The 18,782-nt window shown below is 44.4% G+C and overlaps 1 protein-coding gene across 1 annotated transcript in view; it reads right to left on the bottom strand.

Moving 5' to 3' along the window:
* Positions 1-18,690, bottom strand: part of Ncapd3 (non-SMC condensin II complex, subunit D3) — a 69,251-nt gene extending 50,561 nt beyond the window's left edge. Inside the window, exons 1-9 of the mRNA NM_001034000.1 lie at positions 18,628-18,690; positions 18,073-18,255; positions 12,784-12,938; positions 8,512-8,674; positions 5,472-5,656; positions 4,937-5,110; positions 4,573-4,634; positions 4,175-4,262; positions 1,898-2,031 (exon numbers count right to left, since the gene is read on the bottom strand). Of these exons, the coding sequence (NP_001029172.1) occupies positions 1,898-2,031; positions 4,175-4,262; positions 4,573-4,634; positions 4,937-5,110; positions 5,472-5,656; positions 8,512-8,674; positions 12,784-12,938; positions 18,073-18,133 (1,022 nt within the window). The 5' untranslated portion in view covers positions 18,134-18,255; positions 18,628-18,690. The remainder of the gene's footprint in view (positions 1-1,897; positions 2,032-4,174; positions 4,263-4,572; positions 4,635-4,936; positions 5,111-5,471; positions 5,657-8,511; positions 8,675-12,783; positions 12,939-18,072; positions 18,256-18,627) is intronic.
* Between the last annotated feature and the right edge of the window lie 92 nt (positions 18,691-18,782).

Genomic DNA, 18,782 nt, shown 5'->3' with positions numbered 1-18,782 from the left:
TTGATTCCCAGAACCCATTTAAACACATAAAAAGTTTTAAGATAGAACTGACTCCACAAAATTGTTTTCTGACCTCCATCTGTGCTTGTGGTGCAGGCGTGAGCATATGCCAACACACATGCACGCACGCACACACGCACGTATCCATACAGGCACAAGCAATAATAATAACCAAATATTGTAAAAACAAACTGCCTCTTTTGAGTTGTTTCAGTAAAATAAAGAATTAAAGATACACGGCAACAGGTTAGAAGAACATGCATCCTATGCAGTTCCAGAATAATCACTGAGAAGCTCAGTCATTAGGGAAGGACAAAAATTCAATCTTTTAACTACAATAAATTTCATAGTAAGATGAAAAATGTATCACTTTAGGATAAATACATCAGTAGGACATAGTGCCACCTTGTGTCAGTTCAATGGTGCTACTAGATTGATGCATTTTCCTATTAGAAAAATTTACTATTTGATTTGTACCATTATATAAGCATTCAATTGGCAATACAACAAACTCTAATTATTATTATTATTTTTTTTTTATCTAAAACAAGGGCTATGTAGCCCAGGCTGTCCAGGAACTCACAGTATAGACCAGGCTGGCCTTGAACTCATAGAGATCAGCCTGCCTCTGCCTCTGCCTCTGCCTCCCTAGTACTGAGATTAAAGGCATGTGCCATGAAGTTGTATGGAAAAAAAAAATTTCTACTTAACACTAAATATCTATATTCCTAGATATTTAATGTTTTAAAAGTTTTTATCTATGAAGCTAGTCAGTGGGATGGCTCAGTGGGTAAAGCCACCTGCCAATTAAGCTTGGTGACCTGAACTCAATCGTTAGGACCCATGTTGGGGAAAGGGAGAATTGATTTCCCCAAACTATACTTTGCCCTTCTTATGTTTGCTAAGCATACACGCACACTCAAGAAGAAGAGGAGTAAGAGGAAGAGGAGGATGAGGAGAAAAAGGATGAGGATGATGAGGAGGAGGATGGGGATGAGGAAGAGGAGGGGGAGGAGGAAGGCAGAACCCTAGCCAGGCACTGGTGACTCACACCTGCAAACCTAGCCCTCAGGCCAGAGGATTCTCAGAAGGTCCAGGCCAGCATGGTCTACATAGTGAGTTCTAGTCCAACCTTGGTAACAGTGAGAGACTGTCTTAAACCAAAGCAACCCTACTGAGAGACACTTGCTCTGAAAAGATATTGTCAGTCAGTGCCAGCATCTCCAGCATCTCCATCTACACCCAGGAAAGAAGCCTGCAGGCACTAACACTCACACATTCGCTTTACACTGAATGCCAAGTCATCAGTGGCGGAACAATGGAAATAGAAGACACAGCTAATGTACCAGCTAATGTACACAGCTAATGTCCCAGTAAAGCTAACGGGACTTTCAGGTGGAGCTAAGCATCGTGACCCAAAGTCTATCAGTCATTATAAGAAATAAGCCACTTCCTTCTTTTTACCCTTCAAGTCCTTCTTCTTGTAGAGGATGGAAGAGAAAAGTGAGAACAAAGACTGTGCAGGAACCTGAGTGGAGAGAAAAGTCGAGGAGGCGGTAGGCCTCCTGATCTGGAGAAGGGACGCCTGAGTGGACACTGACAGGAAGTGGGCAGCTGTCCTCTCGGCTGACTACACAACTGAAGGAATCAGGCAGGACCCTGACTGGTTCAAGAGCTACAGATTCACTGTGTCCTTAACAATGCCCCAGCATGGAAAACGTCAAATGTGACTCAGGCAGAGGAAACAGATAGGTGACAAAGAACTTAAGTTTGACCCGCAAAACCACCACTGGGTCTGACATTCCAACGCCAGGAGAGTCAGGCTCTGGTTAGCGCAGGGCCCACACTTTCAAGGGAGAATGATCAACAAGAAAAATTCAAGATGTATGTACCTTACCTGACAAACTGGACTGCTTGGTTTCTACAATTGATGACGTGTGAGGTTATGGCAAGAGGAGCACAGCGGGACCCTTCTCCTACCTCTAACATCAGTATCACATTGAGCATTTGATGAAAAATAGAACCGATAACCTAGAAGAGACAGTGACCAGGTACTCAGTAAGTACATGCTATTCCTTACGCAGTGGGTTATTTACACTGGTATGTTACAACAGGTAACTTCAAGGATACTTACTATCTTGTCTCCCTAATGTCTTCCTATCATCACACAGAATATAGGGTATGTGGCAAACTACAATTCACTAATAGTAAATACTAATATTACCATATTTTAAAAGGAATACAGTTGCATTTTATGAAACATCCAATATATTATCCCACATAATGTATTTCTCTGACAAATAAAGATTCCGGTAAATACTGCAAACTATGTGGTAGGCATTAAACACTTCCATATGTGTAACTAGGCTGAAGAATCTGAACAATTCTTTGAGGCAAGTGAGAAAAGAAACATAATTTCCATAGTGCAGGCAACCAAATAAATGTCAAAGGTAAGTTATCCAAAGTCCCATAATTAAGGTTCTCTTAAACCCAAGGCTGTCTAACATGAAGCAAAATATCCTCACAAGTAAGAGTCCTTAGACACAGTATACCTGCAAGGGTGATCTTTCCCATTGACTGTACCTTTTAAAATGCTTAGAAGGACATGGAAACACACCTGTGAACTCCATCATATTCACATCTAAGACACAGGAATGACAGATATAATAAATTATAAACTATTGCATGCTGCTGAGCCTGGTGGTACAGGCTTTTAATCCCAGCACTTGAGAAGCAGAGGTAGGTGGACCTCTGTGAGTTCAAGGCCAGCCTGGTCTATGTAGAGAATCCCAGGCCAGACATGATGATATAACAAGATCCTGTTTGTTTGTTTGTTTATTCATTAAAACAAGGGGAACTGCATTTAGCATTTGGTTTAATTTGGTGGCAATTATAGGATGAAACTTTCTGTTCTCCTTGTCTAGACGGGTAATGTTTCCAAGATCAAGTAACTTATGACAGGACACAGTGCTAGTAGGAAGCGCAATGGTAATTTAAGAACAGATGTGCAGTGCCCCAACATGCTTTTAACTACACAGTGCTGTGGCATAGTAACTATGTCACACTCACCAGCAGCCATAGGAACTTGATTGACCATGGTTTCCCTGGAATATCCTGCTTTTATGATATTAAAGTTTAGTGAGGTTCCCTTACTCCAACTATAATGTTTACTGAGACAGTAACCTAAGGTAACTCAGAAGGCAAGATCCAGGCTATCAACACTAACCACGAATGGCAGCCTAAGAAATTCTGTAGACTTATCAACAGGAGTAATACAGATACTAACATATTCTCAAGGACATAGAAATTACCAAAGAAACTTAAAAATTCTGACTGTTCATTTCTTTTTGTTTGTGTTACTCTGAGACAGGGACCCACTGTGCAGTTCCTGCTGGCTTGGAATCTGCTATGTAGAGCAGGCTAGGCTGGCCTCAAACCCGGCCTTTGTTTAATGAGTGCTGGGTCTAAAGTCATGTACTAGCACACCAGTCCTGACTGCTCTGTTTAGAACAATTGGTCAGTTTCTACATAAAAAGTGTTTAGTCTGTTTCTCTCAGGGGAGTAATACCAATTATTTGTTTCCTCTCAGAAACTTAGAAATAATTTGTTGGAGCCGCCAAATATATTGGGTAAGTACTGGGTCATGAAGACTAGATAGCAAGCAAAAATAGTGACATTTTATTATAGGAAGAGCACTAAGTTCTGAAATGACATAGAAGTCAAAATGCTATCACGGCCAGCTGCCCCTTAGCACAGAGTGACGTGCCAACACAACTCCCCAAGTGGGTGTCTAAAGATGTGGCCAATACAGTCCTCTATCAGCCTTCCTATACAGACATAACTATAGTACAACTTAATTTGTAAACCTACATATGAGCCGGGCAGGTATGCAGCCTGCCTGTAATCCTAAAGGACAAGTTACTAGCTCAACTAGCCACAATGCAGATTCCCAAGAATGAAGTGAACAAGAGTTAGAAAACGGAACAATTATAATAATCCCCTGGAATAAAAGATAATGTGGATGTGCTTTCTCTCCGAAAGTAGTACAGGTGCTCACTTCTCTCACCACACGTGACGTCGGCTAACCAAAGACAAATGATATCAAATATCTTTGCATTATTTACTCTGTCCACTTTCAATTTAATTAGGGTATTAGAATATGCATCTCCCCTACCTTATTTCCTTCTCCATGAACTGGGGAGCACAGCAAGTACAATCCATAGTAGGCCAGCTCTGAAATGTGTTTTACTTCACTGAGGTTCCTAAAGAAAAGGGAAAAAAACCCTGGTTAATGGATTTGATTTTACTAAGAATATTGCACAGCCTGTAAGCGCCTCTCTCTCTGTCTCCACTCCACACCCCACTTCTTTCTTAGATACAGCATCCCTGTGTGCTGACCTTAAACTACTTACTCAACTTTTGAAGCAGCTAGAGTACATGGGCGTCATGCCAGCATTTTCTATAAGCCAAATTTAAATGAATAAATCCTGCTTTCGTACTAATCAGAATAAAATAGCATTTCGGTTCTGAAAAGCATCATTAGATCACCATGTTGTAAGATGAAGGGCTCACCTGGCTTGTGAAATAAGAAATTTATGAGGAATTGGTTCAAAACTAGTTAATGCAACAAACACCTGGAAGATAAATACCAAGAAAGTCGTCAGAGTTTTGTCCACTGAGTAAATACTAGCAATTACAGCAGTTCTCCACCTCCCTGCTATGACCCGTTAATGAGCTCTTCTCGTTGTAAACCCCAACCATAAAATTATCTTCACTGCTACTTCATAACTATAAGCTTGCTACTGCTATACATTATGATGAAAATATTTTTGGAGATAAAGTTTTGCCGAAGGCGTCATGATCCACAGGTTGAGAACCACTGATCTAGACCTTTGTCCTCTGTAGTTACCCCCCAGTCTTGGCAATTTTCACTTACCTCTATACATGTTTGAATAGACTGCGGCTTTTCTTTAAGAGAAAACTTGGGCAGAAGCCTTAAAAAATTCTTTAGAAGATTAAATATGGCATCTCGTATTTGAGAAAGGTCCCGGACAGAAAAATAAATCTCCTCTTCCTCCTCCTCCTCTTCCTCTCTTGAAAGTTCATCCACCTGAATCATGGAAAATGCGCCAGTGACTGTGATGCTGTCTCATGGTTTCCACTTGCCCACATGGAGTAAATGCTAGTCCAGCTTTGCTCCTCAGAGGATCGGACTCTGCCCAGGTCCCTATGTTGTTCTAGGTCTCGAAGGCCAGAGTGGTCTCGTCTGCTTGGCTACTACAGTCCTGTTTACGTCTGTATTTGTGGCTTTTTCTTTTCTTTTTTTGACACTTTGTAGCCTTGGCTGTCTTAAAACCAAGCTGATGAAATTCAGACACCTTCCTGCCTGCCTCCCGAGTGCTGGGATTAGGGAAGGGTACGCACCTCCAGGCCCAGTTTGGAAATGTCTCCTTATCCTACCCACTTCTTACCTGATAATCCTCTTTCCTAGGTGGTTTTCCTCTTTTTCTGCTCCTCCTGTAATTAGCCTTAGAACTCTTGGAGTGTTCCTTTTTTCTCTTCTGAGTCAAGTTGGATTCTTGAGGCCAGCTCTTCTTCAGGATCTGAATACACTTGTCGAACATCACTGGGTGGAATACTTGATTGACTACGCTGCCTAGCCACAAGGAACAGACAGTATGCCGGTTAGTCTGCTGTTTTGTTAAGGCAGGGTCTTCCTAACTTGAGCTCATAAACTTCCTCTCTTATTCTTTGGAGCGCTGGGATTATGGCACACACCTCCATCAGCTTAAGCAGGTCAGGTTTAATTCTCTTAAATATGTGTATTAGTCTAGGGAGATGGCTTGGTGTGTAAAATCTTTACTGTGCAAGTGTGAGGACCAGAGTTCAGATCCCCAGACCCTACAGGAAAGTTGGGCAGGCATAGTAGCCTGCCTGTATTTCCAGTACTCAGGCAGACACGGACAAGCTGCTAGGTGAACTGACTCAAATTAATGAACGACTGTGAGCTCGGGGGTCAGAGACAACCTGCCTCAAGAGTGGGGAGAGATCAGAATCTATCTGAGGTTAACCTCAGGCTTTCTACCCATGTGCACACATTCATCACAAACACACATGCACACTGACTACACACATACCAAAAACAGGCATTAAGAACAGACGGAAAGTTTAAGAAGAGATGGCCTCTCCACCTGACTGCAAGGGAGCAGTAAAGCAGTAGTAAAGGGCTTCAGTAAAGATGCACCATTTCCAACCTCAGCCCTGGAACAGAGTGACGCTGCCAATGGAGCAGGAATAAATAACACCATTCTGAGACCTGGTCCTGGCAGATAAACTCGGTTTACCCTTGTCTCCCACTGAACACAACTGTAAAATCTGACAAAGATGACTAATACAACCAATATAAAACACAAAGAAAAAAGGGGGGTGGGACCGGAATACAGATGAAACTTGAAACTGCCCTAATTTTGTGCCTGTAGGTAATTTCTGGATGTCAGAGAGAAATGGTAAAGGCAGGTAGATGATAGCTGTGCAAAGCAGAGGATCTAGTCAGAAAGGCAGGTCAGCTGGGAGCTATGAGTGGATTTCTGAAGAGACAGCCTTGTAAGGCAAAAGCGACAGGATTCTGTGCAGGCAGACTGTCACTGTAAGTCCCTCACGGTGCAGGAACAACTCTCTCTAGAACATTAGAAGGAAAATAATTTCACACAGAATGGACACATTTGAGCTCTGCAGAGGACAGGGATCTTTGAAACAGTCAAGGCACTGAGTACAGGGGAAACATACCCTAAAAGCAAGAATCACAGTAATAAAAAGAATATAGTATTGGCACAAAATCAGACATGTAATCAAGAGAACAGAACTGAGGACCCGAACATGGGCACACATAGCTTCAGCCATTTAATATTTGAAAAAGATGCCAAAAACGTAAGCTGGAAGAAAGAATGCATTTTCAACAAAGTCTGCTGGGAATATTGTATATTCACATGTAGAAGGATGAACTTTGACACATATTTATCACCCTGCACAAAAACTAACTCCAAATGGGTCAAAGACCTAACCCCAAGACACTGGGCAATGCCCGCATGCTACAGATGTAGGAAGGGACTTTAAACAGAACTCCATTTGCCCAAGAAATAAGGTCAATGACTGAAAGTAGGACTTCAAAAATCTAAAAAATGTCTGTGCAGCTGAAGAAGCAATCAACGTGGTAAAAGGAAAGTACAAAGAATGGGGGGATCTCTGCCAGCTATATATGTGGCAGAGGATGAATATCTATTATAAAAGACTTCAAAGCACAAAGAATCAAAAGCAAACAAACAACTCAAAGATGGGCCAGGGACCTAAAAAGAGACACCCCCCCCCCAAAAAAAAAAAAACAGCTAAGAAATATTTTAGAAAAATGTTCATGGTCCCTAGCAATGTGAGATATGTACAGCAAAAACAACTCTGAGATCTTATCTTACCCTAGTTGGAAAGATAACCAATAACGGAAAACAAAAACAAAGCCGGGTGGTGGAGTCAGTCGCCAGGGCTGCAGACAGAAACAAAGAAACAAAAACAAAACAACAATGCTAGAGGGTATGCAGGCAAACGGGAATCCTCATTCACTTTCCGTGGAACTGCAAACTGGCAGAGCCACCCTGGAGTCGGTGAGAAGCATGTTTATCGTATGCCCTAGCTAGCTATTCCACTCACTCCCTGCACATGCCCAGAGGACTCCTATCCCAGTTATCTGCTCAGCCGTGCTCACGGCCGCTCTAGTCAGTCACGAGGGAATGGAAGCAACCCAAACGTCCTTCAGCTGATGGATAATGAAAACTCGATACAGCTCCACTGAGGACGCCTACTCAGCTGTAAAGAACAATAAGAAACATGAAATTTGCAGGTAAACTAGAGAAGATCACAATGAACGAGGTAACCTGAAGCTCCTAAAACAAATGTGGCAGGTTCTCTCAGATGTGAGTACAGAGCCTGAGTACCTGTGGAAACCAGAAAATAAAAAGACCGTTGTCAGGGTAGGAGAGTGGGAAAGCTGCTGAAAGGGAAACTGCAGGACACAAGTGATCTGATGGGGGAAGTGGGATAGAGGAGGAGGCTGTTACAGGGGAGCCTAAGACGGAGGGTAAAATAGCAATAAGGACATCTGAAACAGGAATCACACCCCCAAATCTGAGGCTACCTCAAAGTCAAGTCCCTCAAATGAAACTTTGGATAATTACTGACTTTTGTTTCTCTTTGAAGATGGCTATTTGCATACAAACTATACATCTTCTTGTGTACTTCAAATCCCGCTGGACATCCAATACAATGTAAAGGCTACGTAATAATCTCTCTGCTGTATGGCTTAGGGACTGAGAGAAAAGTCTGTACACGTTCAGTATACATCCAGTGGCACAGGCTTAGGAGCATACACATTAGCAACAATGGAACGTTTCCAAGTATTCTTTCCATTCAGTTGGTTGCATACGGATGAGGAACCCAACAACAGAGGGCCAAATGTATACGTACCTGGTATTTCTAGCAGCAGGAAATAGAGCCCCGCAGCACGAAGGCCATATTCTCGATATTGCACACTGGCACTTTTTTTATGGGCTTCCTGGACAAAGTGACAGAACAACGCCACCAGAGTGTTGCTGGAAATGCTGTTCTCAGTGAAGAAGGACCAGACGCTCTGGGGGAGAGTGCAAATCACAAGGGCCAGTGATCAGATAAACCGGAAAAGAAAGCATGCTGATGTCTACGACGATTTGGCATCACAAAAGAGTAATATAAGAGTGTAAATACAGCCCAGTACCTGCTTAGCAGGCACAAGCCTTGTGCTAGATCCTCACACACACATCCATGTGCACATGCAAACACATAACACACAGTTTAGCGCCTAATTATAAATGTCTGCCATCTCCAAGGAGACAGAATCAGAAAGCTAAGTTGTTCCTGCCCGAATCTGAGCTGCCGCCACAGGTTTGTGTGTTGAGCATTTCTTCCACAGCTGCTAGTGCTACGAAGTTGTGGAAGCTTTAGGAGGTAGGGTTGCCTGCCAGAAGGACATCACTAGTGGACCAGCCATGGTTCGTAGCCATCCCTGCTATTTAGCCCAAAAAGATGAGAGAAGTACTCTAGTTTGCTGTCTGCTGCTGTATAAACATCATGACCGAAATCAACCTTGGGGAGGATGAGTTTATTTGGATTATACTTCTGGGTCACTGAGGGAAATCAGGGCTGGGATATGAGTAGAAACTGAAGTAGGAATCTTGAAGGAATGCTGTTTACTGGCTAGCTCTCTGCCCTCTGCTCAGCTAGCTTTCTTATATATCATAGGGGCTACCCTACCCAATGACAGTACCACCCATACTACCTACATAAATTAGCAACTGTGAAAATACCCCACAGACAAGCCTTGGTTTCCCAAGTGTACAACAGGCACCACCACCACAATAGGCCTTGAGTATCTTTAGAAGTAACAAAGGTTAACAAAATTCAGGAAATCAGATGGAGTGATGTTTCCTCCTTCCTTTAAAAAATAAATTAGGATGAGGGCAAAAGAAGGGCATGTGGTAGACGTCTTTAATTCCAGCACTGGGGAGGCAGAGGCAGGTGGCTGGAAGCCAGCCTGGCCTACACAGTGAGTTCTAGGACAGCCAGAACTAGACAGTGAAAAAGGCAGGATTAAGGATGGGCAAGGCTGCTTAGTAGCCACACTGCACAGCACACACTACAGACTGGTGACAGTCCTGACAAAACAGGGTGTTATGACACATGACTACAGTCTTAGTCATTGGGAGGCTGAAGCAAAAAGAACAAGAGTTTGAGGTTAGCCTGGGATGTACAGCAGGACCCTGCCGGAGAATTTTTTATATTCTCCTTTCCTTGATGGCCATACTCACTCCGAATGCAGCGGGCCCCTCCTCTAACTGTACTACCTACTTACCGAAACTCCCCTGCTTGTCACCTCAGCAGATGCGATCCCATGGCTGCTGCCCAGTCTGCAGGGCAGGTACTCCCTCCATTCTTACTGGACCCTCTTCTAGCCCTAGCTAGTAACACTCTTGTCTCAGTGCCTACTCACGCCTTGATCCACAACATTTCGCTCTTACCCTTCTGACCTGCATTTCTAACTTCAATCATACCCTTCAGGGATCTTCAGATATAATCTCACCGTGTTAATATCTTCCTCCTAGTTTTTTTTTTTTTTTTTTGGAGCTGGGGACCGAACCCAGGGCCTTGCGCTTGCTAGGCAAACGCTCTACCACTGAGCTAAATCCCCAACCCCCCTAGTTTTGTTGTTATTCTAAGGTTCTGCTGGCAGTACTGGGGACTGAACCTAAGGCCTCAGGCTTGCTGGGCAAGTACTGTGCCCCCGAGCTAAGATCCTAGTCTTTATCTTTCTCTACTTATACCTAATGTGGCAATTTATGCCATGTCTGAGCTACGTGGCCAAAACATCTTAGTTCTTAAAAACTCTATTAATTCAATCTAAAATTTCTTGGTTTTGGCCTTCCTCTCCAGTTTCCACAACTAAAACTGCAGACTGTACCACTAGCACTCATTGCATGCTATACCAGCAGCCTCCCAAGGGATCTCCTGGTGCAGTTGTCCCACTGTAGTCTGCCTATGGGGAAGAACATTTCTTCTAAACCGGGTCTATTCACACTGTGAGTTAATGTATGCACGCTACTTAAAACAGAATGGCATACAGAACCATGTCTTCGTAAACGTACCAAACTCTACAAGCAAAGCCCACTTATGCTAACCAGTGTTATGTTACTTTGACACAAGCTAGAGTTGCTTAAGGGAACCTTGACTGAGAAAAAGTCCCCTCCAGACTGGCCTGTAGGCAAGCCTCTGGGGCTTTTTCTTGGTTGATGATAGATGCTGGTGGGCCCAGCTCTCTGTGGGTTGTGTCACTCCTAGGGTGCTAGTCCCAGTGCTAGAGGACAGGATTCCCAACCCACAGAGCAAGTCAGAAAGCGGCACTCCTCCGTGGCTTCTGCTCCAAGTTCCTGCCCTGCCCTTCCTCAGTGACAGACTGTTATCTCCAAAGGTGAGATGACATGAACCCTTCCCCTACAAATTGCTTTTGGTCATGCTCTACCCCAGCAATAGAGGCCTAACGAGGACAACATTTAACATCACCTGGAGTCTGTTTTCACTCTAACTTACTGCCCTATGTCTCCCATGGTTTAAAAACTCTGAATGCCAATCATAACACAGTCATAATTTTCAACATTCCTTGCATATTCCCACTGTGTCTCAACCTTACCCCCAGCTTCGACAGTATTACTCTAAAAGAATGTTTAATTCGATGACTTATTCTTGAGTAGTCCTGTTTGGCCTGCCTGGAACTGCACCTCAGTGATCCCCCTGCCTCTGCCTCCCAAGCACTGAGACTAGAGGTGTGTACTGTCACATCTAGCCTGAATTAAGACTTTCTTGTTCTGTTTCTTACCCTTTTGGGTTTTGCTTCGTCTCCCTTTTAAAACTTTGTCAAGGGCTGGAGAGATGGCTCAGCAGTTAAGAGCACCGACTGCTCTTCCACAGGTCCTGAGTTCAATTCCCAGCAACCACATGGTGGCTCACAACCATCTGTAATGGGATCTGATGCCCTCTTCTGGGGTGTCTGAGACATCGACAGTGTACTCATACACATAAATAAATAAATAAAAAAAAAAAAACTTTGTCAAATAATTATTTGTTTATTGTGTGTGTCTGTGTTATGTGTCTCTCAACACTTATGAACTTATCACAGCATATTTGTGGAGGTCAAAGGACAACAGCAGGAGTTGGTTCTCTATCACGTGGGTCCTGAGAATCAAACTCAGTTTGTTAGGCACGATAGCAAGCACCTTGGCCCTCTTGCTGGCCCCTTTGATTCTTTTTTTTTTTTTTAATTTATAGAGGATCTTCTTTATAGTCCAGGGTGGCCATAAATTTGTAGCAACAATCCCGTCTCATCCTCCAAGTACTGGGACTATAGGTGTGTGCTACTGTGATTGCTTCCTATCTATCTGGGTTTTTGTTTGCCTTGTTTTGTTTGAGACAGGGTCTCATTATGTTGCTCTGGATGTCCTGGAACTCACTCTGTTAGACCAGGCTAACCTCGAAGTCACAGAGATTTGCCTGCCTCTGCCTCCTGAGCGCTGGGACTAACGGCAGGCATCAGCATGTCTAGCTGACTTGCTTCTTTCTAAAAAGAAGCTCATGATCTCAATGTTAATAAGCTCATATGAGCCAGGGAGATGCCTCAGTGGGCATAGGACATGGCTCACAGACCGTGCCGATCTCATGCTTCGTTTGGGGGTCTCAGAATCCATGTGAAATAACAAAGACAAGCAAGGTCTCTGAAGGAATTCCAAGCTATCCTGGGACCTCGTGGTTAGTACTCAAAGGAAAAGATGGAAGGCATTTGGGAACCAAGACTAAGTCGTCCTCCGGCATCTCTAATACCCGTAGCATGCCAGGTAGAACACAGTTTTAAGCCCCGTGTAAAGCGCCTAACTGTTTTTCAGTCTAATACAAGCTTTCTTAAAGCTAAGGCATGCCTGAACTGTTATTTCACTTTCCAGAGCCGTTTCCCTTGGTTTGTCTGGCTCTCCTCTCTTTTGCTTCTCTTTAAACTGCTATTGTAAAAAGTGGTCACAACCTGAAAACAAAAGGCAAAGCTACTAGGACTGTCCAATGATCGAAGCGAGTTTTCTCATTACTCTTACCTGAGAAAACTCTTTTTAAGTTATATCACAATGACTCTCATCCTCTGTAACATGCAATAATTTGTCTTTTTACCTCTAAAGAGCCACTTTCGTCGGTTGCAAAGGGGAAGAGGCTCCCATAGAGCTTTGTGAACGCATCTCTTCCAGTCTCTAGGATCTCTGCTACCACGCTGGGATCCAAAGGTTCGGTCTCCGTGAAGTCCAGGTCCCACACTGTGTTCACCCATTCTTAAGAGAAAATGAAGCAAAATTAATAAATACTCTCCTAAAAGTAAACACACCAATCGCCTTCAGATGTCAGTCACCGTTCATGTTGGTATTCTGTCTAAGCTCCGCCCCACAGTTGCCTAGCAACAGCCAGCTGTGCCTGACTATGTAAGGGGCTGCTTGCCCTGCTCCTCTCTCTCTTACTCCTCTCTCTTGCTCTTCCTCTTCTGGTGCCCCCTTTGTCCCTGTCCCTTCTCTCCCCACCTCACTCCCCTTTTCTCCACGTGCTGATGGCCAGCCTTTCCTCTCCTCTCCTTCTCTCATTAAACCTCTCCACCATGCTGGCTTGGTGTGTTCTGTCCAGGCATGAGCTGAGATTTAAACCCTAACACTTCACATTTAACTAGAGTCATATAGGTGTCATGTAATAAAAAGGAAGCCATAAAGATTAAGGAAACCTTTCTTCATGCAAGCATGGTGGTCGGGAGTAATCTCAGCACTTGGAAGTCTGATGCAGGGGGATTACCACAAATTTAAAGCTTACCGAGAGCTAAACAGTGAATTCTAGACCAAACAGAGCTGCTCGGCAAGCCCGTCTCAAATGTTGAAAAGAAAAATATGAAGACAATCTCTTTGTAAAACCATAATAGACAGCGCATCCATTAGGTTGATCATCTAAAAATGTAAGGGAGAGGGCTGGAGAGATGGCTCGGTGGTTAAGAGTACTGGCTGCTCTTGCAGAGGACCTAGGTCTAGTCCTAGCACCCACAACCATCTGTAACTCTAGTTTCAAGGGCTCCGACACCCGCTTCTGGCCTCTGAAACCACTAGGCATGCATAGGCATACAAAACATTCATTCAGGTAAAATGAAAATAAATAAAAAAACATCAAAACAAACAAACAAACAAACAAACAAACAAACAAATAAAACCCATTAGCTATTAGGTGGAATAGCTCTTGAACAGATGTAGGGATCAAGTTTTCTTGTTAAGTCCCACTCAGAAAAGATACCTGCATCACTGAGAGCTTTGGCCACTTCTGTGTGAAAACCTCATAAACAAGATAACAAACCCAAACAAAACATACGGCATTTCACTGGGCCCTTAGACGATAATCTCATGTCAAAATAGATATTTCACTTCCCCAGAACGTTTACACCGAAAGAGACAAGGCAGGCTCACACAGAAATGCTAGGCGTCTTCCAAGCGCACAGCACTAATAAGAGAATGTGACTTGAAGAGACAGCGGCACAGCCTTTCAGCAGCACTCTTCACCCGGCTTCCCAGCTCTGAGCTCAACCCGTCAGGTGAGATTTGGAAGGCGGTCTTTGGCCCTGATTTCAGAATCTTCGTAAGATTATCACTACGAGTTAAGTCATGTCGCCTCTACTGTTCCTGAGCCTTTAGTACCTCATCTCTAAGATGTAATAACACCTGCTGATTACCCTTCAATAAACATTTTAAGGAAATAGTTGACGAAGCTCCTTTAAGCCCTGGATTGTAAGATGAACCACACAATGAACAACATCCCATAACACTGTAAAGACTCTCTAACACAAGAAAGCCTACTGAGTTTGCACCATAAAGCACATTGATATTGCTAACTTGACCACTAACACATAGCTAATCTATTTATTATATAATTTTTTGTGAAAGGTAACGTGTATAAAAACTCTTCTAGCTATAAAATCCTCATTGAATAAACAAATATATATATATATTCTTTTTTTAATAATACGAAGTCAACACAGTAGTAGATATGTGTGCACAACGCTGAAGAGTAAATAGGGAATATAACTGGCAGTGAGGGAGGATGACCTCTCAACTGGACGGACCACAGGAGTGCATGGGGTACCAGAGCACAAGGGCAAAGGGGTTTGGAAACAGAACAGTCACAACATAGAGTCTGGGCTGAGAGAGTCAGAGTCAGTGTTAGGGTCTGTTCATCAATTACTATAGACCAGGCATGCAGTTCAACTGTACAAAAATCCTGTTAGATATTATAAACAGTTGACAGAGGAGGAAACCAAGGCCTATCCAGATTAAACAACGTGTTCAATGGTAGCTCAAACGCCACGACCATCACCACCTAACTGAAGCATCTCTAATGCCAAAGGTAACACATGTAGAAAAGCAGACAGAAGAGAACAGAGAAAGTTCTGTTGCATGAAGGCCAGTCCTGGGCCCAGGGAGAGTACAACCCTACTCTCAATTGCTTCCCGGCCTGACAGCCTCAAGGGTAGCATCCCTCCATCTGTCACACATGGCTACTGACAGGGCCCCAAGTTGGGCAAACTCCTCTCTTCCTGCATAGTTACTGCAAGGGGAAGATTTACATAGTGTATGCTCAAGGAGGCACAATTACCTGTACTGAGATCATCTGCCAATCCCCATCCCCATTTCATCCTGGAGTTTGGAACTCCTGGGAGTTCCAGCATCTCTCATATCTGGTATGCAGTGTACATGCTAGGCTAAGTCATTAAATTAAGATCACAGTCTCTTCTGTGTCTGAAAAAAATCCCTGTCTGGAGCAGGGAGGAGCAGTTTCACTTACGTTTCTATGCTTCAGGGTACTTAGGCCGATCCCATCCACTCCATGTCCAGAGCCTCGCAGGCCAGGCCACGAGAGGCTCTTTAATTTCTTATCCTTAAGTCTTTCCCAACTGCAGCAGTTTAGAATTTAATTATCTGTTTCTTTTGCTAGGCCATTATGAAGGCTCCTATTTTCATGCTGAATTATGGGTCACACATCCCCCCTTCTGTACTAAAAAGTAAACCAGAGGAATGTCTTTTATCCTGTCTCCCTCCCTCCTCTGTGATCCTTCTCTCAGGTTCTGCGGTTCTGATCCCAGGAAGGGCTCTCTAACGCAGATTTTATTTCTACTCTTTCCCTTATGCTCCACTGTCATTTGAAGCAGCAAGCCAGCGTCTCCATTCCATCACCCTTTCCTCAGATTTCCTGACAGATAAGCTAACGTGCAGGCAGTAGCACAGGGCCTTTTCCCACTGAAGTCCCTCTTGTATGCAGTTCTTTCTGGATAGCTCAATTGCAAGGACCACAAAGCTGCTGCCCTAGCCATCTTATCGGTCTGCTGTGTGCTGTTTTGTAAGACTGTGATATATTCTCTAGTTCACGATCCATCCTCAGAGGGTCCCCATTTCTATGATCTGTCTGCATGGTGAACTCCATCAAAAAGGCATTGCATATAGCACAGAGCAGGGACTTTCAACTTGTGGGTCACGACCCTTGTGGGGGCTAAATGACCCCTTTCCAGGGGTTGCCCAAATAGAAATATCCCGTATGCCAGATATGTACACCCTGATTCACAAGAGGAGAAAAATTTCAGTTATGAAGTAGCAACAAAATAATTTTATGGTCTGGGGTTGCCACAACATGGGGAACCGTTGCAGTAATTTCCAACCCCAATAAGCCCAATTAAAAAAACCCACATAATCCAGTTACTATATTTATAAGCGATAAACCTAGATTGGGCAGAACTAGCACTATACTAACTTATTCCCCAGCGATGAGACCCTTGTTACTTGTGGTTTCTCTTAGCCACATGGTTCTGCTCCACCTTAGCTTTCCTCTTCTTCCTCCTCTTCTGTTCTCTCTCCTTCCCTCATGGTCTCTTCTCTCCACCTATTCCCACTCTCTGACTTCCCATCCCACCTTTTCCCTCCACTGCCCAAACACAGGCTCTAGCCTTTATTGACCAGTTAAAATGGAGAGGAGGTTCACACGAGATCACCTGAGTATTGACTGCTTGTTGGGGACAACCCCTCTTGAGGAAGCAGAATTAGCTGTAGAATTCATGCAACATCAGGACAACCCACAACAAGGAAGGACTGACAGGAAGACAGCCACTCTAGGATTCTTCCAAGTATGCCTCACTTTCAGCTTGGCCTTAAGCACATATCACCAGACTGAAAGAGCACTAACAGGCACAGGAAAGAGTCCCTCTAAGCCCAGCATTACCATGAGCAAACAGCTAATGAGTCTGTTCACTGGATCTACCTACAAAAGCACAGATGACGGTCAGGCAGCTGCATTACTTAAAAGCCCTACAGCCGCACAAGCGAATGCTATAACACCACACTACTACCTCACCTCTTGCATACCCTGGCACACCCCCTTCCCCTGGACCACAGGCAGCTGGGTCAGGGTTATAATAAGCTGGGAAGGACAAAGGGGAGTATCTGGAACATCTTCTAGGGTCTACCTCTATAGCAGTCTCCTGAGGACAATCACAACTGTTCTGATGTCAAGATGGCAGAGGTCATGTCATGCTTGGAGAAAGGACTCCCACATCTCCTCTTATATGGTAGGCCAATGATCTGGTCATCTATTTAGAAAACAAGTGGGAAAAGCCCAAAGAGCTGACACATGCAAACCTGTACCTTTAAAAGAGGCAATGCAGGCCGTATAGGAGACAGTGATCGCATGAGAAAGCAGTCAGGGGTTATCCTGTAATTGCCTTCATTGACTATGACGACTTGGGCCTGGAGCCTGGATGTAGGGACAAGAGGGAGCAGTGGGCTTCCAAGGGAAAACTCCCAAGTTCGTGATTTAACTGGTGCAACTAGCTGGCTTTGGGAATCTCAATTCCATTTGGACATCTAATGAAGTCTTTAAGAGAACCATCTAGTTGACTTTATGATCACAAATTTTAATAAAAAAAAAATCAATCTTAACAGAGAGATTGTTTAAAACTACCTGGGGACAGGAATAGACTTAGTAAGTCCAGGAAGGCTTGGCAGAACAAGGGTGAAAACAGGTGCACTAGCATAGAAGAGCCAACTATTAAGATTTTTAGGTTGTCGTTGTTGTTATTAGAGACACTCCCATACTGGCTTGAACTCATTTGTGTAGCCCAGGATGGTCTTGATCTCATGGCAATCCTTCAGCTTCTTGCATGCTAGAACAGTTTAGCTCTGTTTTTACCAATTACTCGTCTGGACTCAGATCCCACCGTACCTCTGGCTGGCCACCACCCGGGTGGGACTGTCACAATCCTGGGGCTCAGGGCCACTGCAGAAACCAGGGCTCCCCCTTCCCCCACCCCTAACCGCACCGGGCCGCAGGCTTAGATACCTTAGGCGGAGCAAAGCACCCCAAGCCCCGAACCCAGAACTCGCAGCTGCGTTTCCTCACCAAGGCTGAGATCCAGCGGACACCAAGGCTGCAGGTCTCTTCCTAGATCCTTCAGCGCCATTCCGACCATAGACGTACCGGCTCGCAGTCGTTCCCGCGCGCGCACAGAGACGTTTCTGCGAACCAGTCACAACGTTCGGGATTTGCAATCGACCAATCACCGCGCTGAGCCGAGTTTGCAACCTAAACCAATGGTCTGGGTCGTCGACTGCGTGCGCACAAATGGGCGGGGCGAAGGCTGGAAGCTAAACAAGGCTGGGGAAGCTTTTGCCTTAGCATTCCGGTTAATGTTGTGGTCAGGACGTCACTAGTGTTTTCCTTACCGGCTTGCTTTTCTTACACGACAGGGAACCTAAGGGCCTGTGGAGACAGCATACTTCCTGTAATAAGCAGTCACCTTTGCCCCTACCGAGTGACACTGAGCGTGCATGTGAAAGGTACCTCACCCCGTCAGACAGCACGGAAACGTTGTTCGTATTCGAATGTGAAGAGTAGCCTGGCGTTTATCGGGCAAAGAAGTAAGAGGAATGCAACCAAAATATTACAAAGACGCACCTGTAGTGCTAAGACTTTACGGAACATCTGGGCCCGAGTTCTGGTGGAAAGAGGCCAGGACCGCCATGTTAACTAAGAGAGACAAGGCGCCCTTTGGCACTGCTCATGCGCGCATGAACGCACCCTTTGACGGCCTGGGGGTGGAGAGGGAGAAG

Source organism: Rattus norvegicus, chromosome 8 (genome assembly GCF_021556685.1).
Source record: "Rattus norvegicus strain SHRSP/BbbUtx chromosome 8, alternate assembly SHRSP_T2T, whole genome shotgun sequence".
Taxonomy (NCBI): Eukaryota; Metazoa; Chordata; class Mammalia; order Rodentia; family Muridae; genus Rattus; species Rattus norvegicus.
The sequence above is the reverse complement of the archived record's forward strand: the minus strand, read 5'-3'. Positions and strand labels throughout refer to the sequence as shown.